Source organism: Gopherus evgoodei, chromosome 9 (genome assembly GCF_007399415.2).
Source record: "Gopherus evgoodei ecotype Sinaloan lineage chromosome 9, rGopEvg1_v1.p, whole genome shotgun sequence".
NCBI classification, from domain to species: domain Eukaryota; kingdom Metazoa; phylum Chordata; order Testudines; family Testudinidae; genus Gopherus; species Gopherus evgoodei.
In genome coordinates this window covers 4,238,602-4,265,316 of record NC_044330.1, presented here as the reverse complement: position 1 = coordinate 4,265,316, position 26,715 = coordinate 4,238,602, and the positions used below count along the sequence as shown (strand labels likewise).

Below are 26,715 nucleotides of genomic sequence, written 5' to 3'. Positions count from 1 at the left end.
AGGCATGAGTCAATGACCACAGGGGTTTCCAGGCCTTGTCTACTTCAGGTCCCGATGCTGGAAGGTAGAGGGATTATCCCGTCAGAGAGGGTATGTGTCACAAAGCCCATCTGGAATGGAGATCGTGCCTCCACCACCCCCGAGGGGGTAAAGTTTGGCCCTTTCCTTGAAAGGTTGCAGGAGCCCCGAAAGATTGCACAGCTCTGGTAGAATAGTGCCCTTAGAAAGTTCCTCCAGTCTGAAAGACTCTCCCTGTTCTATGGGGATTCCCCATCTGTAAAATGGGAAAATTCGTTAGAACTAAGCTGGTGGAATTGCTTAAAAGCATCGGCTGTATCTTTGCCAGCTTCCCTCCCACATCCGACTGGTTGAGTTCCTTGTGGCTTTGTAACAAAGCCTGCACAACTCTGCTTTCTATAAATGCTTGGTGTGGTGCTGCGTTAATGTGACACTGCCTTGAGTCCTTGTTCCAAGCCTCCCTCTCCTGTGTGATGGCTCCTGCTGGCTGAAGAGCATTGCAATCGCTGTTCGCAGTGCAGCAGGAAAAGGGTGACCGTGCAGCCTTCGCAAGAATCTGGTTTTCTTGGTTTTGGTGGCTTTGATCTCCGCCCTTAAGGGCACATATTTTCCAAGCTGCACACCGGGGCTGGGTTGTGTGATTTGTCATTAGTGTTAATGCATGTCACGGGGATACATCACAGCATAGAGCTTTGGCGACAAGCTGCTTAATGTAATTCCGTGTAACTTGGTGCGTGGCTGTTGGTTCAAGCCCTTTAAGTGCTGCGTGCCCCTGTGTTAATTTATTAATGTACCAAGCCTTCCAGTAAAGGAGAACAACTCCTTCGTTCAATCAAGTGCTATACAAAAGGCTTTACAAAGGAAAAAATGCATCTCGGACCTGTGCAAACAGCCTGGTTTTAAAATAGGGAACGTTCTTTCTCCCTCTTCCCCCCACCCCTGGAAATTAGCAAACATCACTCGACGGGCGACAATGCCGCATTGCAGAGAACTTGGTGTTTGCTTTGCTGTTTCTGGGGCGCGCGGAGGCTGCAACTTGTGCTGGCAGAGAATGTGTAGCCTCGGGGCAGGTGTTTGCCATTGTTGTGTTTAATCTGAAATACCTTCTAACCCTGTATCTCCTCTCTTCCTGCAGATAGCTGCAGGGCAGTTGTTCTCTTAGCACCTGTCTCTGTCGTAACCTCGGCCATGTCACTTGAAGACACGATGTGTTGTGTGCGTCTGATGTGAGCGAAAGGGTTGAAGAGGGCAGATAAACACAAAGGAATGTAGTGGTGGCGGAGGTGCCATATGAGACTAAGCTTAAAACAGAGCGATCTTTAATATATTGTCTTATGGAAAGATAAAGGCCAGATTTCTGGCTGCATCTAAGATTTAAACTAGTGCAAACTAAATAGATAAGGGCTTATCCAAAGCCAACATCTTTCGTTGACTTTCCTTGAGCTTCAGAGGAGCCCTGTTTCTCTCTCTCTTTTTTCCAGGTACCTGTAGCTTATTAGTTTTGACTCCAACTAGAATTCTAAATTAGAAGCACCATCATAACACCAGGGGGCTTGGGTGTTGCAATAATTAAAAATCTCATTCCTTTTCTCTAAGGCTTTCTGTCCAATTGATTAAATGTGGGGTTTTTAAACAGAGGATAGGAACTCCGGAGCTCAAAAAGAGGGTGGTGGTGGGGAAATACAGTACAATAGCTGCCCAGAGCTCTGCTTCTTTTAAAGTAGTCTTTTTCTAGTGCATGGGACTATTACTCTTCGATATTGTTTTAAGGCGAATGCCACCTCTGGTCTTGACGTGTTTGCTAAATGGACCTGCAGGCTGACTGTCCGCTCCCAGGGCTTTCTGTGCTGTCACTGTGTCCCAGCAGATGGAGGCTTTGCAGAAAGGCACAAGGCCCTGCCTAAGAGAGTTGCCCACGTAAAGTATGCACATGGCACGAGGTGTTCGGGTGCTAGAGAGGGCAGAGTGAGGGGAATTGCAGTCCAATCACGTGCTGACTTGGGATAGGCATGTGCCACCTTTTCGGGGCAGTTACTCAACGAAGAAGCAACTCTTACAGTTTCACCAGAGAGGAAGGATGGTTCAGTGGTTGGGGCGCTGGCTGGAGTCCTGGGTTCATTTCCCTGCTGTGCCGTAGACTTCCTCTGGAAACCTGGGCAGGTTGCCTACTCTCTCAGGGCCTCAGCTCTGCAGTGTAACGTGGAGATTGCCACACTTTCCTGGCGTACAGTGTGTTTTGAGGATAAATCCATTCAAGATTGCGAGGCACTGGGTACTATGGCAACAGTACTGTAATAAGTACCTTTGATAGCCAGGGCATCCCAGAAATGCGGAGTTTTAAGGAGGGATTTAGATGAGAAGGGGACTGGCTGCGCAGGTCCTGCCGAGATGTCGTGTTTCGTACCTTTCTGAGCTTGAACGTGACGTCTCCTCCCCGGTGATTCCTGCATCCAGCCCAACACCTTGTGGCTGAACCAGAGCAGATCTGTAGAGAACAGAATTACAGAGGGGGCAAAAATTCTGACCTGGACTTTGCCACAGCTGGGATATGTTTGTGTCCTGTCTGCAAATGGAAAACCAGGGAGCAAGCCCTCTGTTGGTTTACGTCAGTCGGTTGCGTTTGTAATCTAAAAAGGAAATAGAAAATGGAGAGGGAGGGGGGAAAATCCTCTGTTCCCAGTGGCAGCTGGCTGAAAAGGAAGCAATGTTTTCTCCCATGGAACCCAGACCTCCCATTCTCTTGCACTGTTTTACAGAAGTGCCCTATCCTTGGCATGCTGTTTTCAGCGAGGCTGCTGACCAGGGCTCTGCTCGGATGAAAGGGAGCTGGAGGTGGCAGAGAGGGGAGCAGAACAGGATTTGTGAGGTTGGGTGCGAAATAACCCAGGCAGCATGCCTTCCCCTTTTCCCCTTCTGTCTTGTGACTGGGTCCCCTACAAGCCCCAAGGGGAATGTCCTCCTTTCCACTGCGTTTCTGAGACCTGTAACACAGTGGAGCCAAAGCTCAACTTCCCAAGAGGGTAGGAGCGGGCGGGGATGAGGGGACAGGGGATTCACACGCTGCCAGGCGTTAGGCACGGACGGCTCTGCTGACGGGTAAGCAGGGAGGTGCTTTGGCTGGTGGGTTGCCTGCATGTGTTTCATGTAGAGCAGAACTCTGTAGCCACAAGCTCCTTCCATCTCCTGGATTGAAAGTCTCCCCTGAGGGGAGAGGCTGTAGCTTGGGTTTCATCCGAACAAAGCCCAAGAGAACTGCTCTGGTGTCGTTACATAATACTTGCGTAGCAGGCGTGCTGGTGGTATCTCCTGTCAGTGGCTGCCTCAGTCTATTGCTAATGGCTAAGAGGGTCGTCCGCTAGCCTGCGTGCTAGAGACCTGTCTCTCTTGGTGCTGAAGGCCCAGCTGGGATCTCTGGGCTCCTCATTACAATAGCCCTTCATCCTGGCTGTACCTGGCCGCACCTGGCAGGGAAGTGAGAGTGCTGATTACAGGATGGTGTCTCTTGGATGTAATGTTGCTCCTCTCAGCAGTTGGCCAGTGGCGTGTTATCAATGGCCTTTTGATCTGATTTGTCAGCATTGCAAGGAACTAGGAATCTTCATATATATGAGAGAGAGAGAGAGACACACACACACACACACACACACACACACACACTCCCCCCCCCCCCGCCCCAAATGCTTCTGAACTACAACATCACAGGTGCTCACCAGTGGCTCTCAGCCTTTCCAGACGACTGTACCCCTTTCAGGAGTGTGATTTGTCTTGGGTACCCCCGAGTTTCATCCCCCTTAAAAACTACTTGCTTACAAAATCAGACATACAAATGTTAAGGTGTCACAGCACAGTTTCTGAAAAATGGCTGACTTGCTCAGTTTTACCACATAATTATAAAATAAATGAATTGGGATATACATATTGTCCTTACATTTCAGTGCATATGATATAGAGCCAGACAAAAAAGTCGTTGTCTGTATGAAATGTTAGTTTGCCCTGCCTTCACTAGTGCTTTTTATGGAGCCTGTTGTAAAACTAGGCAAATACCTGGGTGAGTTGATGTATCCCCGGAAGAGCTCTGTGTACCCCCGGGTTGAGAACCACTGACCTAGACTGCTGAGGAGCTCTCCTGTGGCTGGTACCCAATCGGGTAATACCGGTCTCTCTCTGGAGAACTCCTCAAGGACTGTCTAGTACCCAGTTTAAGTCCTCTTTCTTTGAAACAGTTCACTCTTAACCTGGAAAACTACTGTTTCCACCCCAGCCCTTGAACTGGAAATTGGCAAGGGAGGGGGTCTCTCCTGAGAGCCCTGGTAAGCTCTAGGCCAGGGGTCAGCAACCTTTCAGAAGTGATGTGCCAAGTCTTCATTTATTCACTCTAATTTAAAGTTTCACGTGCCAGTAATACATTTTAATGTTTTTAAAAGGTCTCTTTCTCTGTCTATAATATATAACTAAACTGTTGTATGTAAAGTAAATAAGGTTTTTAAAATGTTTAAGAGCTTCTTTTAAAATTAAATTAAAATGCAGAGCCCCTCGGATCTGTGGCCAGGACCTGGGCAGTGAGAGTGCTGCTGAAAATCAGCTTGTGTGCCGCCTTCGGCAAGTGTGCCATAGGTTGCCTACCCCTGCTCTAGCCACTGGCAGCACGAGTGCTGTAGCTGGGGAAGGTGAGTTTGACTCCCTCTCCCTCTGTGCACATACCTTCCTTGCATGCCCCTAAGCTAGCCTTCCTCCTGCTCAGCCCCCTGCTGAACCAGTTGAGCAGAATGCCTTTCTCCCGGCAGTCTCCTTGGTCAGAGCTTTCTGAGCGGGTTCAAAAAAAATCCCTGTTTTAGAATCCATCTTTCAGCCCCTGTGGAGATCAGGCTTTATTGCTGTCTGAATGTTCTCTGCTGGGCATTTGTGCACATGTCACAGAGAAGATTTTCTCAATTTCAGTAACTTGCATAGCGTAGTCCTCCAAGGTGTGCTGGTGCTGTACATTCTACCATACCTGCAACAAAGGGCTTGTCTATGCAGCAAGTAACTGCGTGGAAAGTCAAGGTGGGACTCCACAGCGCATCAGCTTCCTGCGCAGTAACCTCCCACGTGGACATTGCTACAGGACAGTGGAAGTCACAGACTGTGGCTTGCTAACTGTGCTCCAGGGCTTTCAGTGCACTGTGGCACGGCCCACACAGTGAGCTGGCGTGCGGAAGCTGGTGCATTGTAGATTCACACTCGGGCTTGCTGTGCAGTCAGTCGCTGTCTAGACAAGCTCAAAGAGAACTGCTGCAAAACTCTCCTGGGATTTACCCTATAATAACAGGCCATCAGATCCAGGGTCTTCACACAGTGGCCCGTGCATCTTCCCTTCCCTAGTCTTGCCACCTATTCATATGGACTGTGTTCCTGGCTAATTGCAATCCTGCATCACTGGTATAAGAGCAATCAGCAAACTAATTGGAGGTGCAATGTGGGATTGTGGATGCTGCATAAGTAGGATTGCAGCCATTAAAGAGGGGTGGGGGATGTTTATGTTGTTGTTAGGTTTCAGGGTTAACATCCATTCATCTCAATGAGAGCAGTTAACTCCCCTCCCCCTGCAAAAGATTGTTTCCCTCTCTGCAGACTCTGTCAAGCAGCAATAGAATCATAGATTTATAGAATCTCAGGGTTGGAAGAGACCTCAGCAGGTCATCTAGTCCAACACCTGCTCAAAGCAGGATCAACCGCAACTAAATCATCCCAGCCAGGTCTTTGTCAAGCCTGACCTTAAAAACCTCTAAGGAAGGAGATTCCACCACCTCCCTAGGTAACCCATTCCAGTGCTTCACCACTCTCCTAGTGAAAAAGTTTTTCCTAATATCCAACCTAAACCTCCCCCATTGCAACTTGAGACCATTGCTCCTTGTTCTGTTCCACCACCCTCCCAGTGAAATCGTGTTTCATCAGTTCTTGTTTAGAATGTTCCCTTAGGAACCCAAGAAGCTTGAAACCTGAGATTTTTGTGTTTAAGTTCTAACTCCTATAGTAATCAGGTCTGCCAGAATAGTCCTGGTATGACATACCGTCACTTACTGGTGCAGCCCAACCTGGATTGATTTCTGAACTCAGCTGTTGATCAGTTCATGGCCTGCAGAAGCTCATATAATGATTATCAAAGCAAGGTAAAATGTACCTTTTATATTCCAGTATCGGAACCACAGTCCAGGACCTGAGTCTTCTTTTGACACTTGCTGTAGAGATAAGTAACAAAGAAGCCAATCTCTGACCTACATGTCAGGCAGGACTCTGGAGGCAACAGATACTTGACTTTAAGCACATGAACAATCCCAGTGATCTTAGTTAAAGTTAAGCACATGCTTTAAGTCAGCGGTCCCCAACCTTTTCGTCTGGCACTCGCCAGACGAAGGACCGTGGTGGCAGTAAAGCATCTGCCGAATTTCGGCGGCATTTCGACGGATGCTCAACTGCCGGCCAGGATGCGAGCGCACTTAGATGCCCCCACGGGCGCGGCGTTGGGGACTCCTGCTTTAAGTGCTTTGCAAGGTAAGAACCTTAGCAAGTGGAAGATTGAGGGCAACTGACAGAGGTGTGAGATTGAAGGGCAAAGAGGAGCTGGCTGCATTCTTGGGATAGCTGGATGCATTCTAGGGGTTGCTGGCTAATACAAGACATACACCAATTGGAGCTAAGAGGCATGGACTTAAAAAATAAAAATCAGGAAGCATGTCTGTATTGCAATAGTCGACTCAGATGTGATGTGTGCTTCCAGAGGCAGCAATTGAAGCTGCTTCGTCGCTGGAAGAGAAATGCATTATATAGCAACACCAGCGTGCCGGGTAGATGAATCCAGATGGCTTGTGTGGTCATCTTTTTCCATCCCTAAACATTCCGGGATTGACCATGGAAGGATAGATGGGAAGCTTGCAGACCGTTCAGACATTTGATCAAACTTTTATTTGCAACACTGTCTGGGTTTATTCATGAAAGGGTTTCTGAGGCTTGCCAAGTTTTTATTTTTCTGCATGCAGATACATTTGTTTAGTGAAGGTTGAGATTATGCAAAAGTATTCCCGTAATGAGCAATCTTTTCCACTTATTTTATTCATCTGTAGTGCCTGTGACCTCCCCTGCAACTCCTATCTTGTTTTCAGTTGTATTTGTGAGCACTCCCCATTCAGCCATCGCATTTTAATATTACTGAGTGTTTATCTTCTGCAACATATATACCTCCAAACTCTGCTGCTCACCAGGTTTGAAATACCTATATTCCATGGGAGCGCAGGTTCAAATCCAGAAGGGGTCAACTAAACCTCTTCTGAGGCAGATAAATTGGATACTAAGATTCTTTCCACGGACTCCAAAGCTTCCGTGGTGCTTTTGATGTTGTTGTTGTTGTTAAAATATGTTTTCCTTCCTCTCATTGCTGTATTAGCTGCCTGGCTGCTGCCCAGAGTAAGCTACATTTCTGTTTGTAAAGAGCTTTGGGGACGAAGGGTGCTCCTTAAGTGTAACAATATTATCACTTTCCTGAATTCGTATTGGTATCAAAAAAATTATCCTGAAAGTTTTATTCAGTCTTGAGTGGCTTTGGATTTGACCTGGACCTAAAATTATAATACTGGGTTCAGATCTAGGGAATTCTTACCATCCTTCCTTTGGATGACTTTATGAATCCATTCCTTGTGTGGCATGTACAGTATAATATGCTGAACAATAAAAATGTTACATCTGACTGCAAGGTCTTTGGGACAGGGACTGTCTTTGTGTGTACCGACTGCACCTAGCAAACTGTGTGCGCTTCTGGAGTGCAAACAATCATAAATAAAACTAACTCGTTAGCCAAGAGCACCGTAGGTGTTCACGGTGCTTTACCCAGTTAAAGTAGCTGCCCTGAGGAGCTGAGTCTAATGCAGTTTCATAAAATGCAGTAGGATTAAACATCAAAGAGAGAAGGGAGGGAAAATGGTGGGAACACAGCAGTCAAAGCAATCCCAGGCCTCCTCTTTGAGTAGGATGGGTTCAGAACATCCCTGGTGCATGTGATTGGACAAGGTAATTTAGCTCCGCCAGTCTGGGGTCAATGTTGGAAGGGTGAGTTGAGTGCCGTAACTGTCTTCTCTGGAGACTTGGCTTCAGATCCCCAGTTTGTGGGGATTGGAGGAATTGATAGGAGTTGCTGTTCTAAGGAACCTAACATTCTGCTTCTATGCAAATAACCTACCACAAAAGAAGCAACCGCCCTCCAAAAAACCTGATCTTCCATGAGCAAGCAGGATAACTCCAAAATTTTCCATGATGCTGCATGTGTTATGAAGCAATAACACTTTCCATCTTCAGAGGGCTGCACGAACATTCATTTATAGTGATCTTGATCTGAAAGCAGGGTGCGCTGGGTGATTTTGCTGCCAGTGTCTGGAAACTAGCAAAGAGGAAGCTTATACTGTTCATGTAAGAAACTTCATATGCTGCTGTCTGTCCTGATTGGTAGGCTTCATTCCCAGTCGTAAAGATTGTTCCTGTTATTTCTCTTAAACATTTTAACTGAGTTAGAGCCCTTAAGCAGTAAATACCTTAGTTGGCCTTAGGCAAGTGAAGCTCAGACAAACCACTAAGTGTATTAGTACACAAATATAAGTGGACCGCAGCCATCCTGTGTCTCCTATAGTTTGTTTTCATTAGTTCGTACTATCCTTGTAAATTCACGTGGGGCTGGGGTGACGAGCAGAATGCTTCCTCATCGCTAACCTGGAATTAGAATTCGCAACCTGCTTGCCCAAATCAGATTTTGTGTTCAAAATGCTATATCGGCATGACCTGAGTATGGGTAGAGCATGAGATCAGGCTCCTAGCTTTGGGTCAGGGAATAGAAACAGGGCATCCAGCCTCTGTCCAGGACATGGGTTAATGGTGCAGTTGGTGTTTTATCCCTTTAGTCTGTTCCACTGTTGTCCTGCTCTCTAACCTACCCCGCACAGTGCTGTCTGTTTCCTTTCTCCCAGGGCTAAGCAGAGCTTTTTCCTTGCCACTTTGTAATGGAGACTCTGTTTTGAACCATTAGGATCTTTCTTGTGCCCCCTGAAGATGTTGAAGCAGGAGTGAGAAATGTATCTGCATTGCAAGAATCCTACATGGCTAGAGCTCATGTTCCATGTCATCTGTGCTCTGCCAGTTGTCACCTGTGCCTGCTTTGGCTCCCGTACCACTTTCCACATGGTGCCTGGTGTGTGGCTTGACCTCCCTGAGCACTTCTGCAAGGCACCCTCCCTGCCTACATTTAAGCTTCTCTTAGCAACCTGCTCCAGCCATTCTGCCAGAAGTGAATCTAATTCACTTGTATTTTTCTTTTAATCTCTGTTAGATGTACCTTTCCATCTGCCCTGAGTGTGAGATCCTTGGGGTGCAGGGATGCCTTGAGTGTCTGGCAGGCATCTCTCGCATATTGCTAGTGCCCTACCAAATTTATGGTCCATTTCGGTCGATTTCACGGTCATAGGATTTTAAAAATCATAAGCTTTCGTTATTTCTGCTATTTAAACGTGAAATTTCATGGTGTTATAATTGTAGGGGTTCTGACCCAAAAAGTTGTTGTGGGGTGGGAGGGTCAGAAGGTTATTGTTGGGGGGTTGCAGTACTGCTACCCATACTTCTGCACTGCTGCTGGTGGCGGCGCTGCGTTCAGAGCTGGGCAGCTGGAGAGCGGAGGCTGGAGCCCAGCTCTGAAAGCAGAGCCGCCGCCAGCAGCAGCACGGAAGGAAGGATGGCATGGTATGGTATTGCCACCCTTACTTCTGCACTGCTGCCTTCAGAGCTGGGCTCTTGGTCAACAGCTGCCGACCTCTGGCCACCCAGAGAAGAAAGGCACACTGCAGCTGGGAGCATGCGTCCCAGCATGGGTAGACGGACGCACTAGGTCCGCTCGTGCTAGTGCACTAAAAATAGCTGTGTAGCCAGGGTGCCTGGATGGGGCTTGGGTTAGCTGGCTGAGTACATACCCACCCGCCTTATCCCTAGCTAGCTGCAGTGTAGACATACCTGAAAGAACTAAAATCATTGCAGCCGATGACTCTTTTTTGTATCGGATTGACAAAGTTGTCCAAGCAGGAGGCACTGGTTTAAAAATGAATCCATTGCCAGAACTTTTATATCAGCTGTGCATTTCCTGTAAGTAATCTGTAACTTATCCTGCGCTCACTCTCCTGGCTTCCCCTTATCTTGTATAAATGACACCCATTCCTGACTCGCTTATGTAAGAGAAAACCTGAACTTGTCAACAGTTACTCTTTATTTTTAATAAACCAAACCAAACCAAACCAAAGAACTTTCTCTAATCCGTGACCACCCTCCGCTCTTCCTTCTTCTCCTTTGTTTAGATTATCCTTTCTTTATCCTCCGCAAGAACCTGCATTTCATGGCACGGCGTATAGCAGTACCATTTGTGACGGCAGTCTTTTGTATACATCAGGGAGGCTCTTGTGAGAGCCACTGGCGCGGCATAACTTCTCGTGAGCAGTGTGGCTTGAATGGAAAAATCCCAGCCTTGCAACTTTACAATCATAGGGTTGTTCCCTGTTTCCCAAAGGGCCTGACACGTCATTCCATGTCTGCAGGAGAAGTGTGGTTTAATGGTTAGGGCAGGCCAGGGAATCAGCTGACCTGCGTGCTCATCAGCTGCAGACTTAATGTGTGACCTTGGGCAAGTCCGTTAGCTTCTCTGTTTCCATTCGCCACCATCTGCAAAATAATTGCCTAGCTGACAGCAACGCTGGATACTTAATGCATTACATGTTTGTGGAGCACTTTGAAATCTTCAGATGAAAGATGTGACTGGGCTCCAAATATGATTACTACAGGGGCAAAACTGCTACTGATGTCATGGAGGCTTTGCCTGCAGAATCACTAGAGAGTTGGGCCCCAGAAGCCTGTTTCAGCAAAAAATAGGGTTTCTTTCCACACGATAGCTCTTGCTGCCTTTTTAAAAGATCCATAGTCTTGTGGGGTTTTCTGTGCAGTGAACGCCTGCTACGATTTTCTGATCAGCTTGCTTGCAAAGATCTTTGCTCTCGCCAAGGACTTGTTATCCTTTCAGTCATGATACACTAGTTAGAGCAGGGGTGGGCAAACTTTTTGGCTCGAGGGCCACATCGGGGCATAGAAATTGTATGCTGGGCCATGAATGCTCACAAAATTGGGGTTGGGGTGTGGGCTTTGGGGTGGGGCTGGGGATGAGGAGTTTGGGATGTAGGAAGGTGCTCCAGGCTGGGATTGAGGAGTTTGGAGAGCAGGAGGGGGATCAGGGCTGGGGCAGAGGTGCAGGTTCCAGCTGGTGGTGCGGATTCTGGGGTGGGGCTGGGGATGAGAGGTTTGGAGTGCAGGAGGGTGCTCCGGGCTGGGATTGAGGGGTTTGGAGAGCAGGAGGGGGATCAGGGCTGGGGCAGAGGTGCAGGTTCCAGCTGGGGGTGCGGATTCTGGGGTGGGACTGGGGATGAGAGGTTTGGAGTGCAGGAGGGTGCTCCGGGCTGGGATCTAGGGGTTTGGAGAGCAGGAGGGGGATCAGGGCTGGGACGGGGGTTGGGACGTGGGGAGAGGCTTGGGGGTACAGGTTCCAAGCCACATGGTCTGACCCCCGACCCAGTGCCCCGACCGGAGTGGGGTGAGCCATGTCTGGCCCATGGGCTGTGGTTTTCCCACCCCTGAATTAGAGACTGCTTTAAAATAATTTAGCATGGCAGTGCTTGATTTTATTTGCACAAAAATCAATGAATAATAGGAATGTCAGAACTAGAATACAAGTAACACTTTCTGTTGATTAAATTCTGGGTACTATCCAGTGACACCAGTTTCAGTTCGTATGTTGCGGGGTTGTAGGTACTGTAGGTAACAGCCTGTGTGTCACTCAGGTATGGTTACTATTTAGCACCGTCTGCCATGGGCCTGTGGTGGTCCCAGTGGGAGCAGACTCCACTTCCAAGCCTTGTCGCTGCAGAAAAAGGGCTGGAGGTTTTTTGATCATGCAGGGAAATGAAAAGGAATGAAGACCTTGCATAATCTTGGCTGCGTAATTGAGCCATTCTAGAGGAGTGTCTTGCTCCTGATTAAAAAGGGCTCAACACCTGTAGTGCAGCCTCCTCGGGCTGTGCCTACCCTTCCTAAACCAATATTGCAAATCTCTTGTGAAGGAACTGGTTTTGTTTCACAATTTTCCCCTCTGCGGTGTTATCTCCCGACATGATCCCATTAACACTCTAATTAGCCCTTGAGGCATTCGGTGGAGATACCAGACTGTAACAGCTCAAATAGGCTGCGTGTGCAGATGTTTACCTAGGGTCAGAGGGCAGGCCTGTTGTGATAGCCAATTGGGGAAGGCGCACTTCTTTGGGGAGGGAAAGCTGAGATATACTGTGGGTGTCAACTGATTGCAGAGCTGCTTTGCTACCTTCAGTGAGTCTTAATTTTTCCTCTGCAATTTGCAAATGCGATTGTTTGTGCTTCAGGTTGCCAAAGTGCAGTTTGAGATTTTGTGAAGGGAGGAAGAAATGCACTGACTTTCTAAAGACTCTGGGACACACGGCTTTAAAAGCAGTCTGCCTATTACACCTACCCCTAACCTCTTAGTCCCCCTGCCCATTCTTGTGTCCATCCAACCCCATTTTCCCATCATCCGGTTGTGTTCTCTCCCCTGTTGCTGTGGGGGAGAGAGACATGCTTAAGGAAAATTGACTATGGTGAAACTGACTGTACACCAAATTCTGTCAAGTGCACCACTGAATAAAATGGGGAGTGGCTTCCTCTAATCTCTTTGAACTGGAGCCGTTGCAGGTCTGGATCCTACAGCTTCTTGTGTGGGCCCAGCAGCCCGTTCACATGTGTCGCGCTACTGAAAAGAGTCTACTCGTGCGCCAAACGTTGCAGGATCAGAAGACGTTACTAGGAACACTGGAGAGTAAAGTGCTTTCTCCCAAAGGTGTCATCTTTCTGTGGTTGATTAGGTCTTTTTTAAAAAACAAAACACAACTTAAAGAAAAAAATCTTTGGGTTACTCATTGCCTTTGCTCAGTGGTTATCAACCTGTGGTCCATGGACCCCTGGGAGTCCGTAGACTATGCCTAAGATTTCCAAAGGGGTCTGCACCTCTTGAAATTTGTTTACGGGTCTGCAACTGAGAAAAGGTTGAAAACCCATGCCTTAGCTGGAGATACTTCTCATGTGCTTTATGCTGTTTCTTTACTTTTTGCTCTTCAACTTGGCTTGAACAATGAAAATAAATTGTCTGACTTTGCTTCTGTTTCTAGTAACTTTCACTTCACAGTTTGCATTTGTATAGTAAGATAGGGACATACTTTCAAGAAAATTTTCACTGAGAAAGAAAACCCGTGAAAATATTTCATAACTTTTTAATCCCTCCATCCCCCCGCTATTTAAAGGTGTCTCATATTAAGCATTCAGCAGTTATCCAAAGGAGTGTCATTCCTTTTTTCCTTCATTTATCTAAACCTACATTTGTAAATGCTGCTGAGCTGAGCTGGTTTTACCATTCTCCTGAACAGCTTATCCACATGCTGATTTGTGAAATTAAGTGGGGGAGGTGTGAGGAGTTTTTGCTTTGATCTGCAGGAAGTTCAGGCTGAACCACCTAATAGGCGCGCGCGCGCGCACACAAACACACACCCTTGCTACAAGAATTGCATAATCATTTAATTGTATTGTCATCAGGCTTCTGAGACATGTCTGTGACACTTGGCATTGTGGCTGAAAGCAGTGTCACTTTAGACTTCAGGAAGGGATAATGCTACAGTGAAGTCTGATTCTTAAACAACAACAAATGTGTTTTATAATCAACTCCACACTATCTGTACAGCGGGGAAACAGGAGAACTTGAATGAAGATTGTGACTTGGCTGATGTCACACTTGCTGCAGAAGGTTATACAGTCACATGCAGTACCAGGACTCTGGCTTTAATAATGAAGCTATGCAGTGTGCTATAAAGCCAGAAGCAGTGTACTTTGGATGACTTGTTAAATCAAGGTCTCTTCTGAGTATGCGTATGATGTCCATCCAGGTAAAATGGCTTCCGATGCTTTCTAGGAAGATCAAGGAATGATGCTGTCAGTATTCCAGCTGAACTTTCAAAAGTGACTAGTGCGGGTTTTGGGATGCCCAGACTGAGACTTCTTATAGGGTACTGACTTTCAGAGGGTGGATGATTGTCACTTTCTGAGAATTGTCTCGCTTAAGGTGTCAAGTTGAACATCCAATAACTGAAGTGCTAAAATCACATCACTTCTAAAAGCTTAGCTCAGCCTCTTTGGGTTTCCATACCCCCATCAAAAGAACAGATTAAACTGGAGCAACCCCCCAAAGTATTGAACAAGAATATTCTGACCTTAACACACAGAACATCTCCCCTTGGAAATCCCTCTAGAAAGCTGTGGTCTGTAGATAAGCACCTCGGTAGCATTCACTTTCCTTCAAAGGGGCTGCCAAGTATATTGCTGCTTGGGAATCTAATCAGAGTTCATTTTAGAGGCAAAATCTCCTCTCTCCCCCCTCCCCACCCCCAGTTAGTTCTGCACAGCCAATAGGAGATACAGGAGGCCAAGCTGTATTCCATTCTGTCTCCTGCATTGCCATAAGAATGGTCCACTTGATTCAGATCTCAGAAGGTTTATTTATAATGATAACATAAGAGGCAAAATGATCAAGCCTTGATCTTTCACTGCCTGGGGGCAGGGGAAGGGGGTACAAGCTGCTAGCTTAAGGAAAAGGGCGGGGGCGGGGCGACAGGGCAAATATCCTGTAACCTGAGCATGTTTGATCTGAAGCAGTGAAACCATAAACATGAAATCCCCACCATGGTGTGCGTGAAACACTTTCCTGACTGCAGCTGTTCTGTCCCAAGGTAGCTAAGCATTTATGTCCCGTGGTTACAGTTTGAGGCCCTGACTCACCGTCATACTTGTGCATTCCATGTGATGCATCAGATTGCCTCCTGCTGCTGCGGTGTATGTCTGCCTTTGTCACCTGCTGACTCTTACCTTTCCCAGAAGCAGAGCGGAGAGGGGTGTATCCAGCTGTTCCTTTGTGACTGCCCTGCAGAGGAGACTTCTCCCACAGTGCTGTCAGAGTCAGTGCATCTGTGGGGAATGCAGTGCTGACTAGCCAACGCCATATATTTGCGGCATATTTTGTATGCCCAGAAGAACTGTCGGTAGCTGTGGATACCATACATTACCTCTAGGTAAATCTAGAGCTTCATGTACAACTGAAGTGCAGCTGTCTGTAGGGTGGAACATAGCTGCTGTTGAACAGCGCACTGGAACACTGAATAACGACTCTGAACCTTAGGGAACAAGGAGAGAATGGTTTGGGATCAACAGGGCTGGAATGAGGCTGGTCTAGAATGACAGTCTGTGCCTGCTGCACCCCTCTGTTACTCCTGGACTCTTTCTCTTCCAAGAAAGACTTTGTCCCTCTTCAGTATTGCCAGGTTCTGAGAACATATCACATTCTGCTAATCTGCAAATGGGTGTGTGTGAGGGGGACCCATTGCACCCTTATTCATATAAGTAATGAAGTCCTTTTCAGTGTGTCTCACCTCCTCTCTGCCCCCCCCAATTGGAATTGGTGAGGCGTCTGAGGCTGGGTGATTCTCCCAAGGAGATGCACAGAATTAGTGGCAGAGTTGGAAGTAGGAACAGTTTCCTAATCCAACCACTAGACAATACTTAAGCGCTTATTGCTTACCTAATGGTTAGCCCTCCTGTATCTGTTACTGAACAGTACCAGGTACTTCAGACAAAGGATGCAATCTCTCCGTAACAATGGAGCCAGTCTTGCAGCCATATTTGGAATCCCTTACTCTCCTTGCATACGCTCCTGCTGGTCATTCTCTCAAGCCTTGAAGCATGAGGTTTGACTTCAATTTGAGCAGTAGCGGCCTGGAGAGAAGTCATCAGTTGGTATAGGGCTATAAGTGACTCCTAGACATAAAAATCCAGGCGCACTGTAATTATATTTCAAAGGCAAGCAGTTCTGTCTCATCTGGACTCTTGTAAAAAGTGTTTATTTTCTCCCATCTGACACACCTTATAACTGCTCTTTCAAAAACAGGCCAATGAGTTTCCTTTCGTGTATTCTCCACACACACAGCCCATTCACGCCATGGCTAGATGTCACGGTGACAGAGTCCCTGTGTTCAGAGAGTGGCATTTTCAGTAAGGCTGATGTGGAGCACAACTCTACTCCCATGAAGGCAAGCTAAGGCTGAGCACGTTTGGCAATCCCAGCTGAGATGCACAAATGGGAACTTTGGAAGCACCAATCTGTGCAAGTCTGCTGGGATGCTGTTCCCCTATGTCCCCTGTTACTTACAAAATCAGGGTAATTTTTTCTGAGCTGGGTGGCAGCAGGGTAACTCTGTCCATCTCTCCTCCCTCTTGCACAGACAGGCCCAGGAGGGCTGAGTGAGGGTAACAAGCCAGGCCATAAACTCCTATTTGTGTTTTTAAATATTTAATAAAGCCTGCTGTACAGAGCATCCAGGTGCCTCCTGGCTTTTGGGTGCCCTTTAAATTATTGGAACAATATCCTTCTGCTGCGGAGGAGCCAGATTTGAAGAGTCTCCCATGGCAGTGCTCAGAACCAGGAGACATTTTGGACTAGCTGCTTTTAAACATTTTTTATATTTGAGTTTGGAGTATTTTTATGGCCTATTTCACGTATGGATGGGGAGGAGGGGGAATATTGGGTACAAATGAGTGAACTAAAACAATCGCAGATAAGGGGATGGCATTTGTTGGTGCACTACATGCACTCTGTCGCTCTGTTATCTGCAAATGCTTTTAGGTAATCTGTGTGTGTGAGAGAGAGAGAGACATAAATACACGCTGTGAGGTTTCTTAGTACTTCTGGGGGGAAGGATTTTAACACAGTGATCACAGGCCTGGCCATTTCTTTGCGTTACTATTTGAGATCTGAAAATCTAGAGCACTTCCCAAGTGTTTTGGGAGCAGGAGTGAAGAAATCTGTTTGAGAAGAAATCCCTGAAAATCCCAGCAGTAAAGAAAAGAGCTGCTCTGAGAAGCTTCTCTTGAACGCGCCCATGGTGGTTGTTTTCTTTCTTTCTTTCTTTATTTGAGCTTCCAATTTCATATAAAAGTGACAGGAGAAAGTTGTAGTTTCCTTTCTTCTCTCTCGTGTTTTCTCCCCCCTCCCTTCCCTTTTTAGAGATTGGTGATAAGGAATTCTAACTACTTAATGAGATGGGAGAGGCCTCTCTCCATTGGAGTGGAGGACTCCAGGTGGCACTTTGACAGATTGGACAGGTAAAGCAAAAGAGCCCCACCTCCTGCTCCTTGCTTATAGTTGGATATATAAGGGAAACTTAAATTATGCAGAGAGGCACACTCTGAGTCCTGTTATCTTCCAAGTAGAATCACATTTTTAGGGTCTCATAGGGGGTGGGGGGCATTTGTCAAAATCCTGGAGCCAGAAGAGAGGACAGCGGCATTGCTGAATCTGACTGCTAACATGTTGTACCTGGAAAACAATGCCCAGTCCCAGTATAGCGAGGTAAGGATTTTAGGGGGTTTGTTGGCAAACTTGTATTATCGCTTGGCCACTATGGTGATCTCGGGGCTGGCTATGGAGCATGCATTTGATTTTGAATCTTCTTTCTCTAGCGAATGGCAAGCTTGCGACTTGCAAGGCTAGGCGTTGGAATGAAAATGAAATTTGTCCAGGCTTAAATTTGGGACAATAAAACCAGTAATTCAGTGGGGGATTTATTATAAGCAAACTAACTTTTCCTAGCAAAGTAAGGCAAAGCAGTGCTAACATACTGTATTGAATACACACACACTTGTGTTCATGAGGCTGTATGAACAGTGACTTATTCACTCTTCTTTGATTGCCAAAATTGACAGTCATTGTGAAAAGTGGATAATGTTTAAGGGAACAAACCTAAGTGCATTCTAAATATCCGAAGTTACCGTTTAAAATCATAAACAAACAGAGGCTGTCTGATGGGAAAACTTGCCAGAATCCCCACTTGTAACTGTCTTAACTTTGTGCTCTTAAAATTTTCTCTTCGAGTTTACACAATATGATGAATCTATGTAAACAGTGTATGTAGCGAGAATGTGTTTACTTGTCACCTGTTGAGATATTTTGATTTGCGTAAGCAAAGGCATTAGTGACATTTGGGCAGTTGAGGTAAGCATAAAAATAAAATCTGTTTAAATATTTAACTGAACCGGAGGGTGTAGGGGGCAAGTAATGCCACATACTGTGAGGCTTTGAGGAAGTTACCTGGGTTTGCAGCAATATTAGCTTACATTCCACAGGGGAGAGCAGCTGTGTTGACGCTCATCAGAATGGGAAGGGAGGAAAAATCTCTACGGAGGGTGTTCCAGATGAAAATGTTTGGCGCTGACTGCCTCAGATATTAGACCTGCCAGCAGACAGAAGCTCAGTCATTTGGAAAAACAAAACAAAATCCAGTCTCGGGGCAGAGGGTGAGAGGCCAGGTGAGAGTTGAGGAAGAATGACACACTGTGTGTACACTCAGGGGTTCACGCAGTCTGTGTGTGCAAATGCACAAGGCAAGAAAAGGTGACTTGGGAAACGCCTTGGATTCAGTTTGCAAAGTGGTCAGTGATGCTCTTTCTATTAGAGGACAAACATACAGTGCTTAATACATTCCTATTCATTTCCTCCACACATTAGATGACTGTCTGACCCATTGGATTATATTTTTGTGTTTCCTTCTAGGTTAATTATAAACTCTCGTTGCCTGTGCAGAGAGAACCTTTCCAAGATCATGTTTGCTTGGCATTGGGGCATTGTTTGGGTCTTAACACTATCTGATCAACTTTCGCTGAATAGCAATGGTAGGGTTGCAGACTCCATATGGTTGACTTGCTGGGCTCGTCTGACAGAAGCTATACGCTTGCTGTTCTTCAGCAATTTAAATGCTGTTCATCATAGCTGTGGTCAACACAGGGTTTTAAAGGCTTCAGCTGTTTTTAGCTTTGAGCATAAAGCAATGAATTTTTGTCCACTAAAATGTTCCATGTTGTGGGGAGTAAAAACCGATGGCCATGGATTTTAAACAGTGGGTTTGTTCTTTCTCCAATAGAAAATAATAAATCCGTGTGAGATAATTGGGGATTTATTATTATTGCTTAATTTTTTAAATTCAGCTTCTGTGGTGTACAACTCCCACCGCTCTACATGATTTTTATAAAACTTTGAACTAGGTACAATTTCCATTTAAAATGTAGGGAATTCAGGATGCTGGGTGATTCCTGGGGAGGGGAGAAAAAAAAAAGGAATCTGTAGGGACTGTTGAGATTTTAAGGAGCCAGGGGAGACTAGGTAGAGGAAAGCCAGGGGAATGTATATGGAAAACTGAACTGCCAGTTGTATTTTTGGCTAAAACTGGCCAACATTGTTTGAAGTTTTTTTTTTTTTTTTAAAGAGTCTTTAACTCATTTAAGGGAGGAGGGATAGCTCAGTGGTTTGAGCATTGGCCTGCTAAACCCACAGTTGTGAGTTCAATCCCTGAGGGGGCCACTTGGTCCTGCTAGTGAAAGCAGGGAGCTGGATTCAGTGACCTTTCAGGGCCCCTTCCAGTTCTGTGAGAGAAGTTTATCTCCATATATGCTAACTGAGACTTTTTGTTCCATTGCATCTTTGACATCTCTGTGATTAAGAGTGAGTCTCCCCCCTCCTTTTATTCTTTTTAAGGACATGGGGTTTGTCTCCCTGTCCCAAAATGTCTCATTACAACCTTTCTTCCACTCATTGTCGCAACACTTACTGCATGTGTGCTGCCAAGGAGCTAACTACTTCTGCCTTCTGCAGAGCACAAGGGAGTTGGCAGTGTCTGCTGTACACTCCACCTTGCAGCTTCAGTGCTAACTGTTGCATAAGACATAATGAAGGGCAGTGTTGTACAATGACCATTGTAATCGCTGTTAATTGAAAGCATCACTTAATCAGACATGGGGTGCCTTGGAGCAATCTTTCCTATAAATGTTGTAAAAAGACCATCTGACTTCCCCCAAACAAGTGAAGGCTTGTTAGGATATGTTGCCAGGGGGGACAGGAGAAGGGACGGGACAAGCTGTTAAATGAGTGTGACAGGTCAGTGAATCATAACCATCTAAGTTGGGAAATGAAAATGAAATGAAGATCGGTCACAGTATCCATCTATTCTGGCAACTCCAGATCCATTGTGTTTTCTTTCCTTGGAGCATGCAGAGGAGAGGGGTAGAAGTGGTTGTAACAGACAAGTGAAGCAGTGTTCATAATGCTGAAAGAGGGAGATGAGAATCATTCTATATATAATTGGAGAACAAATTGCAGTTTTAAGAGTTGGCCGGGCAAATGACATCTCTGTGAGTTCGTAAAGAACAGTAACATATGCGCTTCGCAGCGGGGTGCCTGTCGAATGTCAAACTCTCTGCCCTGAGATCCCATTTGCAAACTGTATGTAGCACAAAACAGATCAGCCCAAGTTTCAGGGTCCTTCCTGCTAGCCTTGTGGCTGTGGTGGCAGCAGGAGGTGATGATCAAGGCAGAAGAGGCCAGTTGTGGGGACCAATTTCCAGAGTGGTGCAAAGCTCATGGTGCAGGTACCTTGAATGCTAGAGAAGACACTGACCTGTTTGGTCAGTTGTTACTTTCCTTGGTCAAAGCAAATTGAACTGTTGCAAAAAAAACAAACAAACGTAGAGAAGGTGAAAATATCTTTGCAAATTTTTATATCGCTCTTTCACTGTATATTCCTGAAGATTTTTCTGCCCTTTAGGGGCGGTTCAGGGAAATATTTCACTTTGTAATATGTGAGATCGCTTTCCTGTAAGATCTTAGCTTAGCTTTTGGATGGGAATGGGGAGCCAGACTCCTGACCGAAGCATTTCGAATGATCAAAGACTCCTGGTTTATGGCCTTCGTTGTGGCTAAACTAGTAATTTCCTTAGGTTTGAGAAATCAAATATATAAATAAACAAAACAACCGGCTGGAGACCGAATGCTACGAAGTGGCTGTGTGTGATTCAGGGGTAGGGCTGCCTTTTCAAGAGGTTTCTCCCGCCCCCCAACTCCATCCCTCTGTGACTCTATCTGCCCCGAAAAGGCTGTCTATCAGGGTCCTGCCTGTAGCTAGTGGTGGCTGGATGGATCTCCAGAGCTAATCAGCTTCTAGGCCAGCTGGAGATATTGCTGTAGGGGAGCACAGGATGAGACGGTGACATTCTACCAGATGGTGATATGGGCTCACCTTTTGATCTAGAATGTCCTTTTTTCTAAGGTCGGTTCGCAGTGGGGTTAATTTAAGGTTGAGATTCTGGTATGCAGTAAAACATAGTCAAGGCTGATATCCCATTCCCTGGCTCTTAAATGTTCAGCCAAGACAATGAGGAGAACCTCAAAAGGACACAGCCCCAGGAGTCGTCTTAAGAGGTCTCTTCCTTAGCTGTTTTCTTCAGGCTAGGTTTGAGACATGGTGGTTGCAGATTTCAGTGCAGACGACAAAGACTTTTTTCTCCTGGTTCCTTGGCCATTAGCCAAGCACTGCATGAGCGGGGAAGAAAACTCTCTCTTCAAAGGAAGCCACCTGGTCACGAGTGCGGGAGATGCTTTATACTGGTGAGGCGCGGGAGGGAGGTATTGGGGAGAAATAACTCCATCTGCACAGTGCGCTTTGTCACCTTGCTCTTTTCATTTTCTTGAGGCTTGGTGCAAGGACCTGGTGCATATTGTGCTAAGGTGCGGCGGAGTGAGTTTTACTGCACGATGCTATCTACAATACGAGCCATCTCCCCGGCCTCTCAGCCACCTCTTTATAAAGCTGTCCCAGAGCTGGTTCATTTCTGATTTTGCTGGGCCGTAGCCCGAGATCTGAATTCTCTGCTTCTAAGGCCGGGGATGCTGGTGAGTGGGTTTAAAAAATGTTTTCCTAAAATGTCCTGGGTGGATTACATTTACTGGGACAGTCAGCCCGTAAGTGGCGTTTACTAAGGTATCACTAGGCATTGCCCTAATATGCCAGGCTATCACCAGCTCACCAGCAAGGGCAGATTGTGTGGGGTGGTGACACATCTGGTGTCTGGGATTAGCCCTACCTCCATTTATCCACTCAGCCTGGTGTAATTGCATTGCTGGGACTAACGACCCCCTCCCGGGGTTCATGGCTGCACAGCAGCTCCTGATATGTACGCAGGAAACCTCTTGTGACTATGCCTCCTCCAGCTTGATCCGTCCATCTGCTCCACACTATGTGTTAGGCCCCCACAACCCTTATGAAGGCTGGACATCCCTTTCCTATGCTAGCAGGGGTTCAGAGTTACAGAGGCTTGTCCCTTGGTGCAAAGGAACAGAGGTCTCCCCAGGCATGAGGAGTGGGTAAGCCTAACAGCTAGCCCTGTTCCCCCTCTAGGTCTCCCTGGAGGGAGATCAAGCACCCCCTGCTCTTTCCTGTCCCTCCCTACATTGGTCTGGGGGAACAGGACCTGCCATTTATATCCTGCTTCCCTTCCCAACAGATCTTGGGGCCTAGTCACATGATCTGGGAGGAAACCAAGCACAGGTGAGAGCTGGATCTGGATCCATCTTAAAAGTCCAGCCACCCTTTTACAGTGTCTGCTAGTTTTTTTTGGTTTTTGTTGCTGCCGTGCTCAAGGGACCTTGGTCCATGACAGAGGTTGTGTGTGTCACCAGGGTACAGATAAAAATAGTGGCCCCGTATGCCCTACTGTACCCCATCTTCTAAGTAAGGGATGAGGTTGCTGAGTTAGCTCAAGTGCATGGTCATAGATGGCCCAGTGCTCTGTGACAAGTGGAGATGTCTGCAGTGTAAAATGCCGTCTTTCACAGCAATACGCTAACAAGTATGTGTCACAGAGATGCAGGGAGAAAGAATGAACTTGAACATTTTCACTTTAATATGTGCAAATGAAACAGAACAGTGTTTTGCTTTTAAATATTAACACTAACTTGTGAGTTTGCACAAACAAGTGAACATAAGAACGGCCATAGTGGGTCAGACCAATGGTCCGTCTAGCCAGGTGCTCCAAAGGGAATAAACAGAGCAGGCAGTCACCAGGTGATCCATCCCCTGTCGCCCATTCCCACATAGCTTTCAAAAAATCGTTTGTGTGCAGAGCTGCTGACTCTGGAATGTTAGATGGTGACACATGCCAATGTGTGGAAGATCCGAATAAAATCTTTGCTTTTCTTTAAAATTCTGTTAGCACCATTCTAGTAACAGTGAGAAAATGGTCGGAGGGAGCCCAAAAGTGTGTCAGGGAACTGGAAGATCTTTTGAATTGTTGGCGAAGTGGCAGCTTGCTTCGAGAAGCAATGAACGTTGAAATGCCATATTGCAAATGGCTCCTCCAGAAATGGGAAAAAGGGCTGTCCCCACTGTAGAAACTTGGCATTTTGGTGAATGGAACAAACTCCCAATTGACTTCAGTCTTTTGTTGGCAAGAAGGTGAGTGAGAAGTTATGCAAAGTCACTCCAGCTTGGGGCGGGTTGAAATCATCTAAAGTTTAGAAATTTTGACCAAAAACTGGCAAGGATTCTTCATGGAAAAAAACCTTGCCATTTCAGCTGCCTCTATTCTAGAGCCAGTGATTATTTTCATCCAGTTGGATTGGACGGTTTCCATCCTCCACATCCTTTCGCCATCCCCTGCGATCTCAGATTCCATGGAGACAAGCCCAGATACGTTGTCATGGAACTTCCTTAGGAGTGTTTTTTGGTTTTTTTAAATTTTACTTTGGTCTTCTGTTTTAAGGCTAATAAAGTAACGGTCTTAAGCCAAGTGAAATTGCTTTCCCCCCGCCCCCACCCCAGTATAGAGAAACAACAGAAGCAAGTATTGTCTATTGCATGTCTCTTTTCACACACGCCTGTTTTGCGGCAGCTCTCAGATTGTGTTTACTTGGGGTTTTGGCTCTGATTACTGTTATATGGTATAGGGGAAAACCAGCAATGCTAGGGTATCTGGAGGAAATGGACCTGTAAGAGGAAAGTGGTGGATGTAGATTGAATAAATATCTTATGTAAGCCGTGTACTCTGGCTTGTCATATCTGTATTACTTCAGTTATACTAAAGATGCAATTATATTTCATTACTGTGTTGGATTAAGTGGAGTGGTGTTGTGTTGCTCAAGGGCAAATCTTACCTTTTTATTTACAAAACATTCCCACTAAAATTCTGGAAATGCTTCAGAAGGAAGCTCTCTCGCTGATGGATTTGTCTGCAGTTGCCAATAGAGGCCGTTAAGCCCACTATTCCTCTGGCACCCACCCTGAGCACCTTGGTTGGAATGTGCAGACCCTGCAATGAGATGTGGGACAACTTGTCAACAGGGATTGTGTGATTCATCCTACAAGAGAGTAGCTGCTGATAATGCTCAGGTTCATCTTCCGAGGGTAAAAGCAGAGAGAAGCTCTTTATTTACCCAGCTCGCCCTGGAGTAAGCAATTTGTCGCTTTTGTTAATCAGAATCTAAATGGGAAAAATCACTATTCGGTGTGAATGTGGCAGTTCAAGTATCCTCTGAAATATAAGTTGTCCAAAACCAGATGTATGTATTTTGCATACGCCGCCATTATTGTGTTCCCATCTTAGCTCTGGGTTCTGCGTATTTTCCTCTGGTTGTTGTTCACCGAGGTTGCTCTCTTCAGAGTGACACAAGCTCAGCCATGTTTAGACATGTGGGTGGGTCTCTCTGGATGAATAAACCTGCTGCTTTTGAAAACATTTCCTGTTTCGGTTTGGTTTCTTTAGTTATATTATTAAAGGGTTTCTGAGAAATCTTCCAGTCATTGCTCTCCCAGGCATGGCTTCCCATCATCCTTTTCTTTATTGAGCTGCCGTGAGATATTGCAGCTCTGGGAGGGATTATGTCGCTGTTTACAATAGGACAAACCGCATGGTGAGATTCTAATAAACAGTCAAATACAGCTAAAGTATGTAGAGTGAACTGTGGTGAACCTGACTTTCCTCTTTGTCCCTTTCAGCTAAATCACAGTGTCATCTAGAAAGGATATGCCAGTTTCTACATCAGGCCATAAAGGGGAGTACATTTCTTTTGAAAAAAAAATAGTCACACTTTTCAATTTTACCTCCATATTTACTTTTCACACAAGTTGCTGCAAATACAGAGGTGATGTGATTTAAGTCAGCTTAAGGGCTATTGCTGTGAAGCAGGGGTTCTCAAACTGGGGGTCGGGACCCCTCAGGGGGTCGTTAGGTTATTACATGGGGGTTGCGAGCTGTCAGCCTCCACCCAAACCCTGCTTTGCCTCCAGCATTTATAATGGAGTTAAATAGTGTTTTTAATTTATATGGGGGGTCGGACTCATAGACTTGCCATGTGAAAGGGATCACCAGTACAAAAGTTTAAGAACCACTGCTGTGAAGCCGTGATGATGAAACAGAGAGCTGTTGCTTAGGTTAGGAGTCGCAGGAAAACTTCTCTGTTTTTTGCTGCTGGCAAGGTAAACTTCAGGCTTCTGTAATGAGATCTGGAGTCTAAGGCCAGCTGCTTTTTCCCTTCAGCTACTTTTCTGTCCTAATCAACATGTGCTGGATTTTTGTTTTTTTTGTCTCTAAACTAGTGATCACTGCTATCTTATGTGTTCCCTATTTTGTGTGTGTGTGTGTGTGTGTGTGTGTGTGTGTGTGTGTGTGTGTGTGTGTGTGTGTGTGTGTGTGTGTGTGTGTGTGTGTGTAGAGTGCTCCCCAGAACTGCTGTTACTGCAGTCAACCCCTGCAAACACTTTTGGGCTTTCGCAACAGTGGCATAGTTCTGAATCTCCCACCACTGTGGCTTCGCCAGGGTAGCAGTGGTGTAGGGAGGACAGAGGTGATGCTGATGCACAGATGAGAGCGCTAGGATTGGCAGGCTGAAGTGTGGTGTTTTTGGCACATTTCTGAGCTTCTGCTCAAATGTCACTTCCATTTCACTTGGAAATGTGCCCAGGCGGCAAGGCTGGAGTGTGCTCAGCCCTAGGGTCTCGGCGGAGGCTATTACAGGTGTAGGGGCCAGTTCTGGAGTTTGTCTCTTGATTAAACTCCGCCCGGCCCTCAGGAACTTTGGGAGTCTGATGAAACTGGAGAGGGTTCTAGCTTCCTCAGGCCTTATATTGGCTCGGGGTGGGGAGAGATGGAGGTCAAGTGTCTTTCCAAGGGGGAAAGTTTAGGAGGGGATGTGAAGTAGTTCATGGTGGAGTGCTGTGTGGGGAGGAAAGGGATGGATTGTATCTTGGTGGGTACAAGCCTCTCTTAGTTTTAATCCACATGTAGGAAGCATTGCAAAAAGTTCAGAGGGTACCTCTGAGCAAAGTGGGTGGGGTGACGTGCTGTAGACTGGACTGCTCAGACCCCTGCCCAGTGTATGGGTATATGATGGCTGCAGGGGGGAAATTGCTGTAAATTGATAACATCAGCATTTAATGCTTCTGGGGCACGTGTGAGCTGAATATAATAGCTAGAGAGAGTTTTGCGTGCGGTGTATCACTGCGTACAATACGTAGCACTGTAAATTATCGTATGCTATGCTCCAGTTAACAAGTTCAAGTCAGTTGTATTTTAAAAGTGAACTGACCTCTTTGCCATGTTGTCAGCTTACCAATGGCTGTCATTAAGATTTTGAAAACTGAGTAGTAATTTTTGGGTCTCCACCTTGAG

At 46.2% G+C, this 26,715-nt stretch overlaps 1 protein-coding gene across 2 annotated transcripts in view; it reads left to right on the top strand.

The window, feature by feature from the left end:
* Positions 1–26,715, top strand: part of TP63 (tumor protein p63) — a 138,190-nt gene that overhangs the window by 32,585 nt on the left and 78,890 nt on the right. The window contains exon 1 of one of the 2 annotated variants that reach the window (XM_030576269.1): positions 17,432–17,575. The exons of the other annotated variant lie outside the window; for it this stretch is intronic. Within the exon in view, the coding sequence (XP_030432129.1) occupies positions 17,534–17,575 (42 nt within the window). The 5' untranslated portion in view covers positions 17,432–17,533. Of the gene's footprint in view, positions 1–17,431; positions 17,576–26,715 lie in introns of those variants that run through there. 2 annotated transcript variants of the gene reach the window in all.